Raw genomic sequence first — 21772 nt, 5'->3', positions numbered from 1 at the left:
TTGGCCACCCAAGGTCTTACCAAGAGGGAGGGACAGAAAGTTTCTTCCTGTTGATGGTGGCTTGGTAAGAGAACCGGGATTACAAAAAAAAAGATAACTATCCTAAGTTGGTTCGTTGGCTGCCGATGACTTGCCACAAGCAATACTATGAAATACAGGTAGTCCTTGACTTACGACCATTTGTTTAGCGACCGTTTAAAGTTACGACAGAGCTGAAAAAGGTGACTTACGACTGGTCCTCACAGTGTGCCTGCGGTCACATGATCAAAACTCAGGCAACGGTTGCAGTGTCCTGAGGTCACGTGATTGCCCTTTGCGACCTTCCCAGCCGGCTTCCAGCAAGCAAAGTCCATGGGGGAAGCTGGATTCACTTAACAACCACAAGTTTCACTTAACGACTGTGGTGATTCGCTTAATGGCCACAGAAAAAAGGTCATGAAATTGGGTGTGACTTGCTTAACGACCACCTTGCCTGGAGACAGACGTTCTGGTCCACTCCTCCCACACTTGGACTGTTTTAGATTCTTTCGCCATTTGGACTTTTTATCTTTACTCTTATTTATATTATTTATTATTGTAATTTTACGCTGTACGTTTTATGATTGTTGTTTTAATTGATTGTTGTAAACCGCCCAGAGTCCCCCGATGGGAGGAGATGGGCAGGGACAAATTAGATAAATAGACAGATAGATTGTGGCCATAAATTGAGGACTACCCTGTGCCTTTTTTAAGAAGTACAAGGCTGGCTCATGGCTGAGATTCCAAAGGCTTTTTAACTGCAGACCAAAAATTGCCCGTACATTTCAGGCCAACAACTTTGCTGATATCGTCACCATAACAACAACATCGGGCCCTGTCAGATTTAATACCCAGCGTTTCCAGTTTGCACCTGGGTTTAAGGAGGCAGCTGTTAAGATATGCACAGAAGGATGTAATGTGCCCCGGTCCCTTTGTTGAACACAATTCTGGGGGACAGAACTAGACAGAAAACCAAAGACAATTCTTTCTATATATACAGCTTTCTGGCAGCATCCAGACCCAGAAGGGAGGCGGCCGCAATTTACCGGAAATTAGAAAATTTGCCAAAGTTCAACAGAAAAAAAAAAAAACTAACCCAGCAGGAACCAAACAGATTATTAATTGGGAAAAGGGCGGAGGAGAAATGGAAAAGGACACGGCTGGCCTGTTTGCAAACCCTTCTTCGGTGCAAAGACGTGGCACCTGCTTGGGAAAACACCTGCCACTCCAGTAACTATGTTGGAGGGAACAGGCAGGGGGTCTAAATGACAGCATGGCTGCACAGAGCCTGGAATGTGGTTTGTTCCCAATCCTGGGCATTCATAGCTTCTATCCGGATGGTATATACAGCCCACCTTCCCTTAAGCTGTCAAGCAGAGGGATACAGATGTTACATTATGTCATGCCCTGCTGTATGGGGTTTTACGTAATTCCCACCCCCTCATCTTGGAAGGGGGGGATTTATCTATTTTTAGGCAGCGTATATTATCCTGCATGGTGTTTTCTGTTGCGCTGACCATCCGGAGGCCGGTAAAGGTGACCTGTTTCATCCTATTGGGGGCTCTTCAGACGTACTGTAGGTAGCTGAATCTTAATTCTGTGGGGTTCAAACCCTCTACCAAGAACTGAGCTTAGGGACCTTGGCACTTCAGATATACATGCATTAGCTCTAGGGGACAGCCAGATATCCTCAACCTTGGGAAGAAGGGATTAGGCTTAATCTATCCAAATGGTATGTAATTGAAAAGTCAGGATAATACACCACATCTGGACGGCCCCCACCCTTTCAGCCTTCTGGAAGGCCATCAAGATCTGCCCTTCACCCAGGCACTGGGGTAAAGTGAGGAGAGCCTGCGGATGATTTTGGGGGCATCCTGGGAAGACGAGGGAAGTGCTGGGCTTTTAGTTACTGTTTTTAAGGTTTTATTGTTGTTTTATTGTGGTTGCAAGCCACCCAGAGTTGGCTTCAAGATGGGTGGCCTTTTAAATAAATCTTTTAAATAAATAAATTTCTAGCTGTTTTCTTAGCCTTCCTGGTCATGCCAGTTACCAGCTGCACCAACTAGTTTCAGCCACTACCTGGGAAATTTGAGACCAATGAGGTGGGAATCACAGGACCTTAAAATCCGTCTTTTTCAGACAATGGGCTGTCCTTATTAATCTAAATAAGAAGGCTCCCTTTTAGGCAGAGTTCCTGTATTTCTGCCTTCACAAGTCCTCTCCTCCCATTTCCATCTTTTACTCTTCCCAAGTGTTGTCTTTCTAATCTCCCCACCCTCAATACAAAAGGAATCACGCCTTGAGAGTGCACATTTTTCTCTCTGACTCCGGCATGGGACCATCTTCGAGGGCAACCTGATCTTTTTATGTGGTTGTCAGAACAGATGGAGAAAAAGAAAATCTGACGGCGTCTTTGGCCTCGGTGGAGGGCGGCGATGTCAGGAGAAAAACAAAAGACTGGAAGTACAAAGATCCCAGCAATTAAAGGCTGGGTTTTTAACTTTTTAATTCAAGGAGCCTTGTACAATTTCAAGGCTGTGTTTAAGGAGGGGACCATATTCTTGTTCTGAATCCTTGCACCAAATATAAATGCTGTCTCATCCATGCTGTTCAGATTTAGCTGGGGGGGAGGTGGGGCAGGGCAAGAGGTTAAAAATAGCAAGGGGGCAGGATCCAGCCAGGGCCCCATCAAGTCCCAGAGACCATCTCATATAGCAGCCAGCTGGATGCAACTGGGAAGCTATTAAGCAGGACAGAGTTTTGCACAGGGGGTCCCCCAATGTGTCTATTGTATTCTGGAATGGAATGGAATTATTTGGATCTTGCTGCGGGGCATCCTAAAGGGATGATTAAGGCACAGATTTTTGGTTTTTCTTTCATCGTTTTACTGTTTTATGGCTGTTTTATCGTTACCGGTTTTCCTGTTGTCGTGAGCTGCCCAGGGTTGTTCAAGATGGGCGGCCAAATAAATCTTGTCAATAAAATATAAAATAAAATAAAATAAATAAAATAAAATAAAATAAAATAAAATAAAATAAAATAAAATAAAATAAAATAAAATAAAATAAAATAAAACAAAACAAAACAAAACAAAACAAAAAATAAAATAAAATAAAATAAAATAAAATAAATAATACAATACAATACAATACAATAAATAAATGTCAGGGATGCAGCTTTTGATTCTGCAGCTCACAAAATAACCACCACGTCGAGGTGCCGCCGATGCCCTCATGCCCCGTGGATTCCCCCATTGACTTTGGAAAGCCGTTCAAGTTTGTGGCCACCTCTACGGACGACCAGCAACTCCGACCACAACTTCGCTGTGTAATCTTCTTCTGCAGATTTGCTATTAGGTTAATAGCTTCTACCCTTTCCCCCAAACTCCATTTCCTTTTAATTGGCAAACCTACTTCTGCTTCATGAAAAAAATTCCAAGCACCTTTGTTCTGCACCCATCTTTGGTACCACCTTTCTCAAAGGAGTTTTGATTCCCAGCATCCTTGTTTTAACTATTAGCATTTGCTGAATAAATCTGCATTTCGGAAGGTGATGGATGATTATTCCTCCTCCTCCTCTTCCACCTTTTTTAATATGTATAACTCAAGGTGGTGAACATACCTAATTCTCCTATTTTCCCCACAACCACCACCCTGTGAGGTGGGTTGGGCTGAGAGAGAGGGATTGGCCCAAAGTCTCCCAGCTGGCTTTCACGCCTAAGGTGGGACTAGAACTCACAACCTCCTGGTTTCCAGGCCAGCCCCTCCACCATTACACCAAACTGGCTCTCTGTGATGAAGAAAGCTTTGCTTGGGTCTTATTTTAGGAAGAACTGGCTTAAATCCACGTTTCTAGAATTAACACCTTCAAACAAAGTAAGTTCTACGGTGCTCCAAATGCTGGGATGCGGCATTCTGCTCATGAAAACCATGCACTGAGGAACAAAGCCCCTATGTCATAGGCAAACCACAGCTGACATGCCTTATCATAGGGACCTCCACAATAATCTCCAAAATAGTTGTGGGAAGGGAGAACACCCCTGCCAAAATGCAAACATCACCCAAAATGAAAGAGATCTGCCTTTCCCCGGATGGGATTGTGTGATCACAGGAGATGACAGCCCCAAACAATGTTGGCTAATCCCCCCCAAAGCACAGCAGGGTTGGGCTGGGTTAATACTTGGATGGGAGACTACCAGAGATCCCAGGGCTGTAGAGTAGACACGGAAATTAAAAAAAAAAAAAGGATAAGTCACTTTTGGCAAGAAAACAACATGCCTCCGTGAAGTCACCAGGAAGCAGGCTCCAGGCAGAGATTTTTTATTTTCATTTTTAGCTTCTTTCCCTTTAGTTCCACAGATGCAAAGGACCCCCTGTGCTTTGATCCCCTTCCAGTTGCTCGGAACTGACCTGAGTTCTTTTTCCCAACGGATGCTGCGGCGACAGCTGCCGAGCTGGGCGGCGTCAGCATCTTCAGGGTGCTCGACGGAGGTCCCTAAAACATTAAGCAAAAGGGTCTGGTTAGGGAACAGGCAGGACTGATCAGAGGCAGGGCACAATGTTGCCAGAAAGCGGGAGAACAGAAGTTTCCCTAGAGGGAGGCCTTTGGAGGATGCATCCCCAAATAGTTAAGAGCTGGCAGGGTGGAGCAGTAAACGCTTGTCTGAAATCTTACTGGGGTTCCCCTTCTCTTCCCTTAGCTGGCCTACCTTACAAGACTGTTGGGATGCTTACTGATCAAACATAAAGCAAGCTTTTTAGGGCTGCTTTCCTAATCCCGTTCTCTCCAGGTGTCATGGTCTTAAAGCCAGGTTGGGAATTTCAGGAGGTGAAGTTCAGGAGGGAACGAGAGGGGCTTTTAGATGCTTCTGCTAATTTAAGCAACCCCCGTAGCAGGGAAAGTGCAAAGGGGTTACATAAAAGCCAGGGTGCTCTCAGCCACCCGCTTCTCCTGGGCAGTTTTGTGACGCCTGTCTTAAAGCCCCAGGGACCTTTACATGAGCTTTTGTTTTCTTAGATTTAACTTTTCTGACAACAACAACAACAACAACAACAACAATCTCCCTTGGTATCAGAGCGGGGCAGGCCCGGTTTAGACCAGCAGTTCACCACCTGCATGTGACAGCCGAGAGATAAACAGTAGATCAGGAGTCGAAACAAAGATAGGTGATGGGGTCAAGCCACAGATGGGAAAGGGTTCCTTGGGTTTTTGCAGAGTGTCTGGATTACGTCAGTTTCAACCTTCCCTTCCCTCTCCTTTCCTCCCTCCCTTCCCCTTCTCTCCTCCCTCCCTCCTTCCTTCCCCTTCTCTCCTCCCTCCCTCCCTCTTTTTTCCTTCCTTCCTTCCTCCCCTCCTTCCTCCCTGCCTCCCCTCCCTCCATCCTTCCCTTTCAGGAATAGCAAAATCAATGGGGAACCACATGATTCGCTTAATGACCATGTGGTTTGCTTAATGCCTGTGGTGATTCGCTTAACGCTTGCTACAAAAAAGGTAGTAAAATTGGGTCGGATTCACTTAATGATCGCTTTGCTTAGCAACCAAAATTCCGATCCCAACTGTGGTCGTACATCACTAAACCACCTCAAAATCCTTCATTTGAGGTCGCTCATTTCTATATTCAATCCACATTCATTCATTCATTCTTGACCCTACCCTCTCTCCTTTTTAAATCACTCAAGGACAGCTTCTCCCAGCAACCTAAAGCCCGTAGTCAGCTTGTTCACAAACCACAGTTCCTGTGTGTTCACAAATATGCTACAACCAAACGTATAAACCCTGTTCTGATTCACTGTGATGGTCTGATTCACACAACATTAAGACAGTGGCTGGGTTCCAGACCTTGCTGAATACAGCCTTCTCGATCCTGTTTTGGTCTTGAGTGTTGGGTGAATGCAACCAACATGGATTGTAGAATGTGGACTTGAAGATTAGTACGGTTTATTTATTATGGATCGTTCACTATTTACGGGACGTAGCTTACTACACAGCGTAAGACATTCCCCCAGCTTCATCCAGAGGTGTAAAAGCTACAACTGTAGTCCATAATTACCAAGTGGGGGGTTGATGGTAGTGGAGATGTGCTCTTATCAAACAAGTAACTGAACTCAATCAATGCCCGAAAGAAGTTGGACCCATGAGTGGGGCATCTCCTCTTGGGGACGCCCAACCGTCCAACCTTCACCCTATTAAAACTCTGGATTTCTCCCATCCCTGGGTTTTGCCCAACTCTGCCAATTTCTCCCTCACACCCATGGGTTTTTTTGGCCCTCTAGCAGAGAGAGATTCTTTGTCAACCTTCAGGAACAGGATCGAGAAAAAGACGACGACCCGAAGGATTGTTCTTCCACCAGATCAGCCATACCTGGTTGGCTTGGTTGGTCGCCACCGTTGCCAAAACTTGATGGACAGCTTGAGCAGCCGTCTGAGGAACTGATGACCTGGAAGAGGAAGCGAAAAAGGTGTCAGAACCCAGGCAACAATCCCAAACCCAAATTAAAGTTTATCTCCATCAGCCACTTGGGAATCTATGCCAGAAACAAACCAGCATCTGTCTCAGCAATCTTGGTCCCTTCCCTGAAGCACCAGGTTAGTCTGATGTTACAGAATGATTCCCCCTCTGTTGCTGAAACATAAATGCTGGGGGAGACTTCACCAAACAACTACCCTCTATAAGGGTTGGGATTACGACTTCCGGAAGTGGGAATTCAGGCAACTGCTGCAGCCCTAAAACATCTGGATGGCATCTGGCTGTGCTAGATGGTGAGGAGAACAAATTGAATACTGTAGGCTGTATATCTGAGACTGCCTGCTGCACCCTGGCATTTGGGTTATTCACAAGCATCTTCTTGTCGTATCAGGCCATGATTTATCAAGACTTTTCTTTCTTTCTCTTACTGCATCCGAGAAAATTCAAGGCAAGGCGCGTGAGACATCTGCCCTGTTCTTATTCCTATTAATAACAGCCCTGTGAAGTAGGTTGGGCTGAGACTAAGCAGCTGGCTCAGAGTCATGGCGTGAGGACCGGGACCAAGCAGGGAGTTGAACCTGAGTCTCCTCACTCAAAATCTGGTATTTACAGCCTTTTGGCCAAGGAAATACTGATAAAGATACAGTTAAGAGCAGTTAAGCGGCTTCAGGGCAGACCTCTCAGAAGGGGAGTTGGGAAGGGAAAAGAAAAAGGTTCATTGGCTCATTATCTGCAACTCCTGCCAAAATTGCCAGGGTCAGCATAAAAAAAAGATTAATGGATTTGCCCCACAGTGGAAGTAGAAAGAGGCAGATTTACAGTAGATCAAAGGCAGGAGCCTAGCAGACACATGATGTGCAAACTCACACAGCTCCTGATTTACTATCTACAGAAAGACAGGGATAATTCTGGCCTGTCCACGGAAAAAGCTTGGCGTCTTACTTCCAGGTCTTGCCCACCACTGGACTGGAGATGGAGCGTTGCTGATTTTCTGTTTCTGAGATCATTACTTGGGACCAGCTTTTTCAAAGTGGGAAGAGCCAAGATTAAAATTTAAAATTCCAAACTAGTGTAGCCCAAGCTCCCCAAAATCAGAGTTACCAATCTGGGAGAAGATATATACATATGCACTGTATATGTATATGTATATATTTTCATTTCCCCCCTGCCTTAATAGGTTTGGCTGTGTTTGCCCAACGCAGTTAACCGGGACCTGTTAAACTCCTAGAAACTGCATGCGCACAACCTTTTAACCTTGGGAAGAGTTAATCTCTCCCCCCTCCGGCAATTTACTATGTTGGGTCAATCTGGCCCATGCAGGACCAACCCCCATCACCTTTCTCTCTCTCTCTATGTGTGTGTGTGTGTGGGGGGGGAATTATGGGGCCTGAACTGCAGCACAACTAGTGGGGAGGGAAAAAAAACCCCTTCTTGTTACCATGGGAGATCATTGCCCCTAATTCTTCAGCTTCTTCAAGGCAAAATGTCCAGCTATCAGCAGATTTTTGCTCCGCTAAGCAACATTTTGTTTTCTTGGCTTTGATAACTGCTAAGGGAAGAGAGATTCAAGGGCAATTTAGTGGGAAAAGTTACTTGTTATGGCTGGAAAGCTGGATGAAACACACTTGTGGAAGGTCGACACTCCCCCTCTTTTTTTTTTTTTTTTTTAAAAAAAGCATCTTTCATTGAAGCCTGCAAAACCTTTTCCCCCTTAAAAACATCGGTTGCAGCCAAGAGGTCAACAGTGTGTCATTGCAATCCCCATATTTTTGCTTTATAGCATTCTGTGAAGCATCTGTTTCAAGGGAATTAAGTTCTTGTTTCTTAATTTATTTATACATTCACTTGGAGAAAAATCTATCCATGCGGTGGCTAAGAGTTGACATCAATTTGATGGCATAGAATCAATCAATCAATCAAATCCATTGTATGGCACCTCACTGTAAGACTGTTTGCAAACATTTTATATAACGCTGATATACTGTAGGTCATCTTGCACAGATGCTGAAAAATTGCTTAATTCCCCCCCCATCCCCATTTTCTGTAATAAGAAATGAAGCACGTTCAGTTAAAAATTGCTAGATTTCACCATCAAGATCATACACAGCATCTAAACCAGCCCAAATGATTCATGGCATTTGGAAAGTATTTTTTTTTTATCATCTTAAGACTACAGTAATTTCTCAAAAAGAAACCAAGCGTATAGCTCAGATGAATATTAATTATTTGCTAGGATCCTGGTTCTTCCATATTAACCAATCAATGACTAAGGGTCTTAAAGAATATTAAGTATATTTCTCACACTTTACACAGGAATAATTCAGCATTTTCCCCCCCCCATTTTCCAGACATTCCAGAGAATGCTTTAAAAGGGTTGGGTCTCAACCTCATTAAGCTGGAAATGTAAAATGGCTGTAGCAACTATTACTCATATGATCTGGACTTCTCAACTACTGCTTTTGTTTCATACCCATAGATTTGTTAATACATAATTATAAACATCAATACGGTTTAAAGACCTAAATGCAGCTTGAATTACATCCCTCTGAACCGATCACTACAGGAAGAGCTATGGATTTACTGAGCACTAGCAAAAAGCTTCCTTTTCAATGCTGGAATGTGCAATGGTGCAGATTTATATTTTCAGATCACCAGTATGAGCTCGCTTTTGGTTTACGAGTCTCCGCGGACCAAATGGAAAGGTGGATCAATATTATTTTGTGCAGTCATGTTTAATGGCGTGTTGAAAAATCTGGCCAAATGATTTCCTACATGGAACATAATATGGCTTTTTTTCTTGTTTTCTCCTCTGTGTTTGCCCCACCCCCTTCCAGATATGGAAGCATTTTTTTTTAATGCATACAACTTCTCAGCATTTGTACAAAATGCCTCCACCTTTCAAAGCCCTCACATGCTAAACAATCATTAGTGTTTCCCTGATGGTTAGGCCAGTATTGAGAGACAGCTTGGTGTAGTAATTAAGGAATCAGGCTAGGAGACCGTGAGTTCTAGTCCTGCCTTGGGCACAAAGCCAACTGGGTGACCTTGGGCCAGTCACTTGCTCTCAGCCCTAGGAAGCAGGCAATGGCAAACCACTTCCGAAAAACCTTGCCAAGAAAACTGCAGGGACTTGTCCAGGCAGTCTCTGAGAATCGGACACAGTGGAACTGATTAAAAAAAAAAAAAAGACTAGTATTATGCTAAACTTTGCAGAGAAAGGAAGGGGTGGTCATTCTTGCTAAATATCCAGCAAATTATAGCTAGAGAAGAAGTCCAAACTTTACAGCTTAGCACTTGGGCATAGGCAGGATCCATATTCAGCCAAGCGCACAATACAAGTGGAAACATTAGGAACTTAATTCTCACCGCGTTAAGGGAACTGCTTGTCGTTAGAAAAATAACATTGTGGGAAATAGCCTGGCTTTTTAAAAAAATTAGAAGCAATTGTTTTTACAAAGGGGAGCATTTTTTCCCTTTGATGCTGAAGGGCTGATGCACGATGCATTCAGTCGTCAGCTTTCTGCCAATGCAATGCGCCAATTCTCTGCCTTCTGGGGTATTTATTTATCAGTCACAGAGCTATCTAAAAATCTCAACAGCAAAGGAAGCTGTGAAAATGTCAGCCTTGGAATTTCTCAAGGGATTTGCACCAACTTGTTTAAAGCTAAGGAAAAAGACCCGAATTAACACAAAGGGATTTGGCCCAGCCGAGAAGCTTCCGTCTCCATTCTTCCCTGTACTAGTAGCCGACATTTAAAACTTTGGCAATTTGGAATCCCAACATTTTTGTAGAGTAACCCCCAGTCAAATTCATAATTGCACGGGAGAAGTGATCTGTAGCTGTTCCACAACCTGGGATAACCCTCCCCACCTTCTGCAAATGTAGAAAAAATTGTCCTCAAATGATCTATTTCTGGTCCACCTCTGCATGAAAAAAAGCTGAAGCTTGAAGAAACGATACTCCAAGCAAACGCTGGTATCTTTGCAACAATGGCTATTAATATCACATCCCTTTTGCCATCAGGCAGCACGAGAACCAGCGGTTTTATTTTAACACAAAACCTTATGCCGGAATCCCAGACCACGAAAGATATTTTGTCCTTAAAACAAAAGCCATCTAACGCAGCCTTTCTCAACCTTCTGACCCTGGAGGAACCCTTGAAATATTTTTCAGGCCTGGGGGAACCCCTGCATGCTCAGGATCAAATATAGGCCTGAAGTTACAAAATTGTTCTATTTGTTTCATGGGTAGGCCTGTAGATATGCATTAACCGTGTTCTTAAACTAAACATAAAGAATGAAACTTGCCTCTTTAATGAGAAGTTGCCTGAATTTGAAATAAGTTTTTGAATAAATTGTGGTCCCCCAGGGATCCCCTAGTGACCTCTCGGGGAACCCTAGGGTGCCACGGAACCCTGGTTGAGAAACCCTGGCCTAAAAATGTACGTCTTTATTTCCCCAGAGCAACAGCACCGCCCTCTGCTGATGGAGAATTTTTCTGCAGGCCTGATCCAAGGCAAAAAGAGTCATTTGAAAAGGAAAGAGAAGGAAGACAGATGTTTCCTACCCCATTGCTCCAGAGACTGTAGGAGGAGAAGCATTGCTTTTCAGCTCTCGGACGTTTACCACCTGGGGGACGTTCTTCAGAGTCGATTCTGTCAGGGAGGTGCCCACCACTTCCAAATAAGAACAAAGCGAGAGATGTTACTCGGGTAACAGGGTAAGTCTCCAACTGGGCAAAATAAAACATGCTTAGCACATTCCCTGTGACACCTGATGGAAGCGAAGGTTGGACGGAAGAAGCAGGATAGGAAGCGTATTGAGTTTTGGTGTTGGTGTTGGAGAAGACTCCTGAGAAGACCACGGACAGCCAAGAAAACAAACCAGTGGGTCATCAAAGACATCAACCCAGAATTTGTACTCAAGCCACCAATGGCCAGGCTCAAATTTTCTACTTCAGACATATGACACAAAGACCCAGCTCTCTGGAGAAGGCTCTGATGCTGGGAAAGGAGGAAGGGAAGAGAAGAAGAGGATGGCCAGCCACAGGGTGGATGGACTCAGTTTCAGCAATGATAGGAAGACCTGAAGGACCAGGTTGGGGACAGATCTTCCTGGAGAAAGTCTAGCTATGTGGCTGCGAAGAGCTAACTCTGTCTTGATGGCACCTAATCAATCAATCAATCAATCAATCAATCAATCAATCAAAGTTCATAATCTTAGGAAAGGTGGAAGGAAAGAGAAGAAGAGGATGACCAGCAGCAAGGTGGAGGAACTCAATTACAGTGGTGATGGGTGGACCATCAGAAGACTTGAAGGATCAGGCTGGGGACAGATCCTCCTACAGAAAATCTATCAACACTGACTTGATGGCAGGCAATCAATAAACTTCTATCCAGGCAGATGATACAATCCCCAGAGAAGTTCATAATGCTGAGAAAAGTGGAAGGAATTAGAAGAGAACAGGCAGCAGCAAGGGGGAGGGACTCAGTTACAGTAGGGCACCTCTGGAAGGGCAGAAGGAGCAGGTTGGGGAGAAAATCATCATCCCCACAGTTATTACAGCCCTAAGGCCAGACACAATAAAACTATACAATAGGAACAATCTTACATTAATTCATATATATTATATATGTATATAATACACACACACACACACATATAAACAAAAGCAATTTATATACTACAATCCAAAATTAAGAATGAAAATACTAAAATGAATTGAAATAAAACGCTATGTTAAGAAATTCAAAATCTAAGCGACGGTGTGGTGTATTGTGCAGATGGTAGCACAAAACTGGGCAACCTGGGAGGACATTTTTGGGGCCTTGTCCGAAAGGAGTAACATGAGATAGAAGCCACGCTCCCTGCCTGGAAATTTCTTCAATAATGGATTTATAAGGATCTGTCTAGGATCCTTATATAGGGAACAAGATAACAGCATATGGCTTAGGGTTTCTACTGAGCCGTCACCACATGGGTATGGTTCTTGGCCTTTTGGCTAAAATCAAGTGTAGTGCTTGCAGAAAATCTGTATGTGGTTGCTAAGAGTTGACACTGATTTCATGACAATCAATCAATCAATCAATCAATCAATCAATCTCTATCCAGGGAAGCCATACGATCCCTAGAGAAGTCCATCATACTGGGAAAGGTGGAAGGAACTACACCAGAACGGGTGCACTGTTAGAAGACCTGACAGACCAGGGTGGGGACAGTTCATCCTGGAGAGAATCTATCTATGTGGTCGCTAAGGCTTGATACTGACTTGATGGCACATAACTGATCAATCGATCAACCGATCAGGCTGGATTTGGGCTGCTATCACTTTGGAGCAGGGAAGGGATATCGTACTCCGTTCTATTACAGATGCTCTTAAATCGCATGCAGGCATTGGAAAAAAAAGAGAAGGTGTGTTAAAATTCCTCCAGTGGGGGAGAACTTTTCCAAGTGAATTAGAGGATGCAGCTTCTAAACGCCACAGATCGGGGGTAAGCAGCCTGCCGTCTCTGAGCTAAAAAGGGGTGTCAAACTCTCTTTTTACAGGCACCAATCGCCCTCTGACTACACCACCAAGCTTCGGTTTCCTGTCACGTTCAGGCAGGAAATGGCTGGTTTTAAAGAGGTGTGATGCGGTTTTGACTACAGAGGTGCCACCCACTCCCACTGCATCCTCCAAAACAGGAAAAAAAAGAAAAAAAGAAAAATACGGAGCTCTGCCCCCGGATACACGCACGACTCAATCATGCCCATTTTGCAACATCCAAACCAGTGTGGCCGTTGGTCCCTAAACCTCGGGCCTCAGCCCCAGATGATGCTACAGGTCTCCCTACAAAACGGGTGCCTTCTATAAGCTGAAGAGAACAGCCCCAAAGAGTCTGAATGGGGCTCACTGGGTAGCGCACTACAGGTGGTCCTCGACTTACGACCACAATTGGGACGGGAACCTCCATTGCTAAGCAAGGTGGTCATTAAATGAGCCGTGCCCAATTCTACGACCTTGTTTGCTGTGGCCGTTAAGTGAATCACAGGTTTGTTAGCTGAATCACATGGTCGTTAAGTGAATCTGGCTTCCCCCACTGACTTTGCTTGCTGGCAAATGGCGATCACGTGATCCCAGGACGCTGCAACCGTTGTAAATACATGTTGGTTGCCAAGCGCCTGAATTTCAATCACATGATCACAGGGACGCTGCGATGGCCGTAAGTGTGAGGACTGGTTGTAAGTCACTTTTTCCTGCCCTGTTGTAACTTCAAATAGTCGCTAAACAGATGGTCGTAAGTCGAGGACTACCTGTAAGCTGGCATACACACATCAAGTCTTCATTTTTCTCAATGAAGATTCAACTAGAGAAAGGAAACAGCAGATTCTGCCCAGTTAGAAGCAACAGAAGTTTTAGACTGGGGAGCAACTTTATCCCTGGAGCTCACCTGAATTCTGGTTCGCCATCTGTCTCCTGAGTGCAGCTTCTGCAGCGGCCTGGGGTGCTGGGAGAGTGACGGAAGGAATAGGGGCTCTGTGCTTCACTGTCTTTGTTGCCAACGTTGGGTTCTCTGGGGTGGGTTTAGGTGTAGACACTGGAAGAGAGGGGAAAAAAAAAGATCTTCAATTATGATGATCTCAGGACCCAAGAGGGTGAACGAAACAGCCCTAGGACTATCAAACTAGGTTGAAGAAATCTGTTCTCAACCCCCCCCCCCACTGGCTGGGTTCACCTACCACATTAAACCACAGCTTGTTATGACCATGATTTGTTGGCTAAGCCACAGCGCCCGGACTTGGAGGACTTCAACTCCCAGAATCCTCCCACCAGCACTCACTCAATTGTGGGAACGGAAGGGCCCTCTCTGGAAGTTCTGTTTTCAGTTCCCAGAATCCCCCTGCCAGGATTGGTCTGTTGCTAAGAATTCTGGAAGGTGACTTTCCCAACTGGAAGGTGCTCAGATTGGGGAAATCTTTGTAAACCTTCCTGTTAGCTTCCACATCGTGCTATGCCAGAGTCAAACAAACCATGCGCTAGTCCCAACTTGTGGAGGGCACCAGCTTAAAGCAGGTATTTAAATTCCTTGGAAGAATAAAAAGGGAAAGAAACATAGCTATTCTTGCAGCCAAACTTCTTTGCAGCATGCGCTGAAACACTGATTCTTTAATAGAACGATATCCCTCAGCATCATTTTAATATTATCAGATTATTATCAGTAATCTCTATGCTGCAGTGAAAACATTGTTATTTTCAACAGGGATTTATCTCCCCTCCCTGGCCAAGCACATGAGAAAAAACAACCAAGATCACCGCCAATCAGCGGCTCCCTTAATTATCTTCTTATAATTCTCTCCTGAACCCTGTTGGGGAATTAATTCCCTTTCAACCCTATAAAGCTGCTATAGAAATTCCCTTTCAATTTCTAAAAAATGTCCCAGCGGGAATCTCTGGTTTCTTGAGAAGGCAAAGCCCAGGGTCCTTTAAGAGGGAGGACCACTTCAGCTGGATCCAGGCCACGGTTCAGTGCTGCATTTGTTTTATGACTGCAACTCTACACTCCCAAATGGAACGTAAGCGTTCCTCAGAGGGCACTTACCCTAATTATTTCGATATACGAACCGGACACGGTGCTGCCATGGCTTATGACAGCTTTCTTTTCCATTCCAGGAAGCAGATTAATCCACTAATGGAAGAACCTTGTTGGCTGAAAATATTGTTCCCTAATCGTTCCGTTGCGCACATCAACCCGTTAGACTGCCAGCATTAGGCTAGACCAGGTTTTACCTTTTTTTTAAAAAAAATGTCTTTTTAAAATTCTGGGCTTCACGGTCACCTGTGCTGAAGCCAGCTAACAAATTAATAGTGGCCTCTGGCACACTTGAGTTTGTTTAAATTCTAACACTGTAATTACTCTTTGGCTAAAGAAAACTTCCTGGAATTTAGCATAACGTGGGGATGTTTCCCACAATTGAAAAAGGTTTTAAGGTTTGATCCCTTCTTAGAGAGAATTTTGTCATTTGTAATATAGAGATAGCTATCTGTTCCACTCAACGTTGCTGCGTTTTTATGTGCTTCTCTCCCAAAACAGTGAGGTATGCTGGTTACACCAGCCTTCCCCAATAATGGTTACCAAACATGCTAAACTACAATTCCCATCACACACAGCCAACGTTGATTAAAGTTATTAGGCTAGGACATCCAATTGTAGATTCCCATTTACCTCTGAAAATTGTCTTGCACCTGCTGCCCATTTAACTCAGTATTTTTCAAACTTGGCAATTTTAAGGTATGTGGACTTCAACTCCCAGAATTCTCCAGCCAAGGGGGGGAGTTGAAGCCCACACATCGTAGAGTTGCTAAGTTAGAAAAACACTAATAGCACTTATCTTATTAACATACAGGTAGACCTCGCTTAACAACCGTTTGTTGAATGATGGTTCAGAAATACGATGGGGCTAAAAAAAAGTTGCTTATGACCCGTCCTCGAAGTTACGACTGTTGCACCACCCCCACGGTCACAAGATCACGATTTGGGTGCTTGGTAACTGGCTCACATTTACAACTGTGCCCCATGGTCATATGACTGCAATCTGCGACCTTCCCAGGTGGCTTCCGACCCAAAAAGACAATTGGAAACAACTGATTCACTTTACGACTGCGTGACTTGCTTTATGGCTGCGGTGATTCGCTTTATCACCGCTGCAAAAATGGTCGTAAAATCGGGTCTCGTAATGTGGTGCATTATGGTCACATCACTTACCGACCGAAATTCTGGTCCCTATTGTGGTCGTTAAGCGAGGACTACCGGTATTGTCTCTATTTCGGTCGACTGCCCTGGATTCAGATTTGATTAAAAAAAAAAAAGTAGAAATATTGTGTTCCAGGCATTCTACAATTCAGACATTCAAATCCTGCAATGGTGGGATTTATGTCCTGTGTGCAGGTTTGGCTTAGAAATGTGAGGTGAACCCAGGCACTGTAATTCAGCAACTATAGTTTATGGCTTAGCATTAAATGCAGCCCTTGCTAAAATAAATTCCTTGCTTCACACCCGACTGTGATTTAACTAAGACTTAACATAAGAGGAAGCAATGTTTTTGGACTGAAGATTTTGCCTCTCTTCTAAGGACCGCCGGAGGCATAACGGTGACCTCACTTTGGGAATTTAAGACAAAATAGATGCACTAAATCAGTGTAGGCTTAATGCACCCATTTTAGCTTTTCTCTTATAAGAATATGAAGAGCTACGCTATGGAAAATCATTGTTTCAGTGCAGAATCTGGAGGTGGGGCCACAAAATATGTGTAATGGGTTTCTTAGTGCCTGGGAAACAGGATGGTGGTTTGCAAAGTATTATGAGCATAGCACTGCAGAACATTCACACATTTTTCCTTTATCAGGAAAATAGGAAACTACTCCCAAATGCATGAGGGTCAGGAAATCTCTGCCCTAACAACTGAGGGTCCAATAAGGAGCTAAAGTATCCACATCCAAGGTTTCTGTAATTTAATTCCCTTTTCCCTGTCAATAAATCTAGTTAAAGAAGACTCCGTGAGAATCTTGGTTTTTAGTTGTAAGGGGCTGCTAAAGGCTTAACAGGTTGGTGGGGAGTCCTGGTTCAGCCCGCAGTGAAAGCTCAGTAAGTGGTCAAAAAACAGAAACAGAGTGAATATGGAACATGTGGAGACCAAAAATTCAGGCAGGGGAAAATTTAATTCCCCAATAAAACATAACTTCAGCTTGACAGGAAGAGAGTGGGCCAGGTTAACAGATCACGGGACAACCATGCTTGTTTTATCGATGGTTGAACAAGGCATCAGTGGCCTTGATTCACCCAGACTGCCAGGCCCAGGATTCTCGTTTGCAAGCTACAGTGGACAGGGTCAGACAATACCAAGTCCCTCTGGTGGGAGGAGATGGGCGGTGACGAATCTGATAGGTAGGTAGGTAGGTAGGTAGGTAGATAGATAGATAGACAGATAGATAGATAGATAGAAAGCCCAAACCTCACGAAGGATGAGAATGATGGACAAGGTTATTATGCAGGATCAAATCGCTGGTCCCCCTTAATGCCATCTCTTGACTGCAAAACACAGACCAACCAGATCAAACAAAACGATGTTCTGGAATCTACTCACTTGAAGTGCCCATTGTGATGTGGGGTTTGCCCAGAGGCAGGGGCTGCGACAACAGGGCGGGCTGGATTGAAGGAGTCCGGACCACAGGGGCGTGACGAGGCCCTTCGACCGGCACCACCTCCTCTTCCTCCTGATCCACCACCTCGATGTCCTCATTCTCCAGGGACTGGGCAACTGAAGACGTGGAGCTGATCTCATCCAAGTCTTCGTCGTATCTCACAGAGAGAAAAGCCGACTGGGATAGAGTAGCTGCAAAAATTACGGGGAGGGAATTAGCATTATGCAAAATGCTGTAGCACTCCCATTGATAAAAACCCAGTTGCTATTGGAGGGTTAGTGAAAGGGAGAAATTTCTTCCCCGCAGCTCCCTTTTGCCCTGCAGTGGAAAGCATTCCCAACTCTCCGGGATACCTGGCGCAGTGCAGCGGACAGGTGGCACTTTTCTCTTTGACAAAAAGTTCCGTAGCTGGGCCTGCTTCACAAGAGACAGTTTAGCTGCAGGAAAAAGGGAATGGGGAAGATTGTGATTTTTTCCCGTTCGGTTATAATTCCATTCACATCAGCGTTTTTCAAACTGGGCAACTTGAAGATGTGTGGACTTCAACTCCCAGAATTCCCCAGCCACCACAGGGAACAAACTCCCAGAATTCCCTAGCCAGCTCCCAGAATTCCGCAGTCCACACAGCTTAAAGTTGCCAAGTTTGAAAAACACTGATTTACATTAACAAAAAATCTTCAGGTTTGTTAACGGTCTTCTGGAAAACAGCTAAGCCTGGAAAATTAGAGACCTTCAATGATTGGACAGTTAGAGGAAGATGGGGACCATTCTTGTTATGGTTTTAATATTTTTACTGTATTGTCCTCTGTACAGAATTTTGATTTTCTAAACAGCTTAGAGACCCTGGAGCGCGGCAGCTGATGAACCTTATAAATAAACACATCTTATAAATAAACAATGCTGATCAGTTCTCCCTGGCCTTCTCCGTCTGGACTTTCCCCAAACTCTCTTTAAATAGGCTGAGCAACTGGAAAGTTAAAATTACTGCATGATGGCTCGTCCCAACTTAAACCACATCGGAAAAGCACTTTGTGTTCGATCCGCACCCTCATTTATTTTGTCAAGAAAGGCAGGAAGAAAAATCTGGAGGACGGTGGGTGCAGAAAATGGAAGATATCAAGAAGGAAGGAAGGGATAGAGGGGGGGGGGAAAGAAAATAATTTTTGCCTTCTTTCAAAAGCACCAGTAGTATCTCTCCTGCTGCTTTCTAGAATCCCATGCTTTTAATATTTATTAATATTCATTTTAAATAGCACATAGGACAGTTTAGCAACATACTAAGATTTTGTTTGAAAAAAGCTTTGAAAAATAGGATTACAGCCGTCCCATCGAAATCAATCTGTCAAATTTATATATTTTTAGAAATAACCATGTGACCTATACACCAGTGTTTCTCAACCTTGGCATCTTGAAGATGCGTGGACTTCATCTCCCAGAATTCCCCAGCCAGCAAGCTGGCTGGGGAATTCTAGGAGATGAAGTCCATGCATCTTCAAGTTGTCAGGGTTGAGAGACACTGCTATATGCTATGGAGAGACAGTTTGGTGTAGTGGCTCAAGAAGAGGGCGGCAAGGGCAAAATGCTGCTGAGAAAACTGCGGGAACTTACTCAGGCTAATTCAAAAGCACCAACACTAGAACAAAAAGACCATATAAAAAAATGACTAAATACGGATGATCCTATTGCTGCGACGATTGCGCCATTCTGGCCGTGAGCCTATTTCAAAGCTGCGTTTACTGTGAATAAGACAGGCGGTACTGGATAGTTTAAAAAAAACAACAGACAGACCCAGAACAGACTAAAGAAAACAACTGTCCACAAACTACAGCATACGAAGCAACAGCTCGGTGCTTGTAGCTGATGCTCAACACAACACACAAACACACACACGCCGACACGCAACCGTGGTGTGCAAGTAAACACACCACCGAGTTACCGGCTGACGGGGACGATGGTTTGGCGCAAGATTCCAGCGTGGCTTTCGTCAGGGCGTTGCTCAGATTGTCGAGCTTGCTCTCCAAGCTGCCACGAAAGGGGGGGAAAAAAAAGTCACACAAAAGGGAGAAGCTGACTTGTGACTCGGCGCACAATCCGAGGGCAGTCGGTTGCGTCCATTCATCCATCACAGTTTGTGATTCAGCACCGTTACTCTTCCCTGGTCTACTCTCGTTAAACCCAGCTATGAATAGAAGGGGCAAGTCAAGATCTTAAACACCATCACAGAAACATCTCTGACTTAAGTGCTGATCGGGAGAAAGAATTAACAAGAGTTTATTGGCCAATGGAGGGTTCAAATTAAATCCTGCCAACAGGCTCACCTGCTTTGCCCAAGCTGATTTTTCTCTTTTCCCTCCCCAGCACCCGTTCCTGCAAAGCCCATTTCTGAGGGTCCCCCTCAAATTTGGGAGTCGGTATGGGGTGTGTGTGTGTGTGGTAATGGGACCCACATCTCTACCACTGCAGGTTGGTTTTATTTATTTTTTTCTATTTCCAAGCCCCCTCCATCAGCTCAGCGACGTGCCACGAATTAAAACCATAAAACAAGCCGGGAAGGAGTAATTGAAAACTAAAACAATATATGTATTACTACTGTACACTGGGGACGGAAACATCATAAATTCCAAGGAATAATATCTCTGTATCACAGTAGGACTACCAATGTTCCTGCTCTGCTAAAAAACAGGCCCCATTTTGAGGGCTTATGATAATGAGATTGAAGCTGTGCACATTTTTGGGAGAATGTTACCCTGTGGGGGCGGGGCACAGAAAAGGCCCCTCTTTCAGGTCCTACAAGAGAGTTGAAGGCATTTGCACCAACAGTGCAAAGCAGAATAATATTTCTAACACCACCCGTGAGCTATAATTTCCAACTGATTTCACGAGATCAAGGAGGCAAAAAAAAAATCTGTGTTTCAGAAAATGTTTATGAAGTCTTGTGAAAATACCACCAATATCGTGTCTGGATCATGGGGAGCGGGGGAGAGACATTATAGGATCCAGGTGGGAGAGCCCTCAGTCTTTTAGGGCTGAAATGCCTATGAGTCACAGCTTCCTCCCTAACTCACTGGATGCTCTGAAACTTCAAGGATTAGTTTTCTTTCCGCAAAATAAAGATGCTGTTCCACGCAAAGCTAGAAAGAATGCTTCCTTCCAACATTTCCAAATGGATGGAGGCAGGACACAGGGAAGAACAGCCCCCGAGGGATCCCTCGGCGGCCCTCACCTCTGGATGCTGGTGCGAGAGGAGGTGGGAGCCGACACATTCCACTGAGACACTTGGTTGTACAAACGGAGCTCGTACAAGCTGTCCACCAGCTTCTTCAGCCTTTTCCTCTGCTGGTTGATGATCTCCCGATTGTTGGTGAGGGCGTTGAACAGAGTCTCTCTCTCGGGTACCACTAAACGCCTATTTAAAAAGGATGGAAAGAGGTAAAGCATAACGGAGAAACAGACAGATATAAATGAATTCAATTAGGCATCTTTAGAACTTGAGTGCAGGCAGTCCTCGCTTAACGACCATTCGTTTAGCGACTATTCAGAGTTACGACAGCGCTGAAAAAAACGACTTATGACTGATCCTCGTGCTTACAACCGTTGCAGCATCCCCACAGTCACGTGATCGCGATTTGGGTGCTTGGCAACCAGTTCACATTTACGACTGTCGCAGTGTCTTGCGGTCCCTTGATCAGCATGTTCAACCTTCCCAGCTGGCTTCTGGCAAGCAAAACCAATGGGGAACTGCATGATTCACTTAATGACCACGTGATTCACTTAATGACCACATAGTTCGCTTAACGATAGCTACAAAAGAGGTTGTAAAATCAGGTCGGATTCACTCAACGACTACATTACTTAGCTATCGAAATTCTGGTCCCAATTGTGGTTGTTAAGTGAGAACTACCTGTATTATGGATGATTTACTGTTTATGAGACAGAGCAATATATCATGAGGGACAGATAACTTGAGGGCTCAAATCATCTCCAGGAGGCGGGTGTGTTAGTGTGTTAGTATTCCCAAGAGCTGGCTGCTAAAAGAATTAGTAACTTAGTCCGAGATAGGATGGCTGTGTAATGCTTTGGACACACTCCTGCAAAGAGCACATGAGTGG

The 21772-nt window shown here is 44.5% G+C and overlaps 1 protein-coding gene across 3 annotated transcripts in view; it reads right to left on the bottom strand.

Annotated features, from left to right (window-relative positions):
• Nucleotides 1-21772, bottom strand: part of NUP214 (nucleoporin 214) — a 66874-nt gene that overhangs the window by 21397 nt on the left and 23705 nt on the right. For all 3 annotated transcript variants that reach the window (XM_063316420.1, XM_063316421.1, XM_063316422.1), the window contains exons 19-26: nt 20887-21069; nt 19600-19685; nt 18017-18100; nt 17606-17854; nt 13915-14061; nt 11052-11160; nt 6380-6455; nt 4428-4512 (exon numbers count right to left, since the gene is read on the bottom strand). In XM_063316420.1, the coding sequence (XP_063172490.1) occupies nt 4428-4512; nt 6380-6455; nt 11052-11160; nt 13915-14061; nt 17606-17854; nt 18017-18100; nt 19600-19685; nt 20887-21069 (1019 nt within the window). The remainder of the gene's footprint in view (nt 1-4427; nt 4513-6379; nt 6456-11051; nt 11161-13914; nt 14062-17605; nt 17855-18016; nt 18101-19599; nt 19686-20886; nt 21070-21772) is intronic.

Source organism: Candoia aspera, chromosome 16 (genome assembly GCF_035149785.1).
Source record: "Candoia aspera isolate rCanAsp1 chromosome 16, rCanAsp1.hap2, whole genome shotgun sequence".
Lineage (NCBI taxonomy): Eukaryota > Metazoa > Chordata > Lepidosauria > Squamata > Boidae > Candoia > Candoia aspera.
This window is presented reverse-complemented; position numbering and strand designations above follow the sequence as displayed.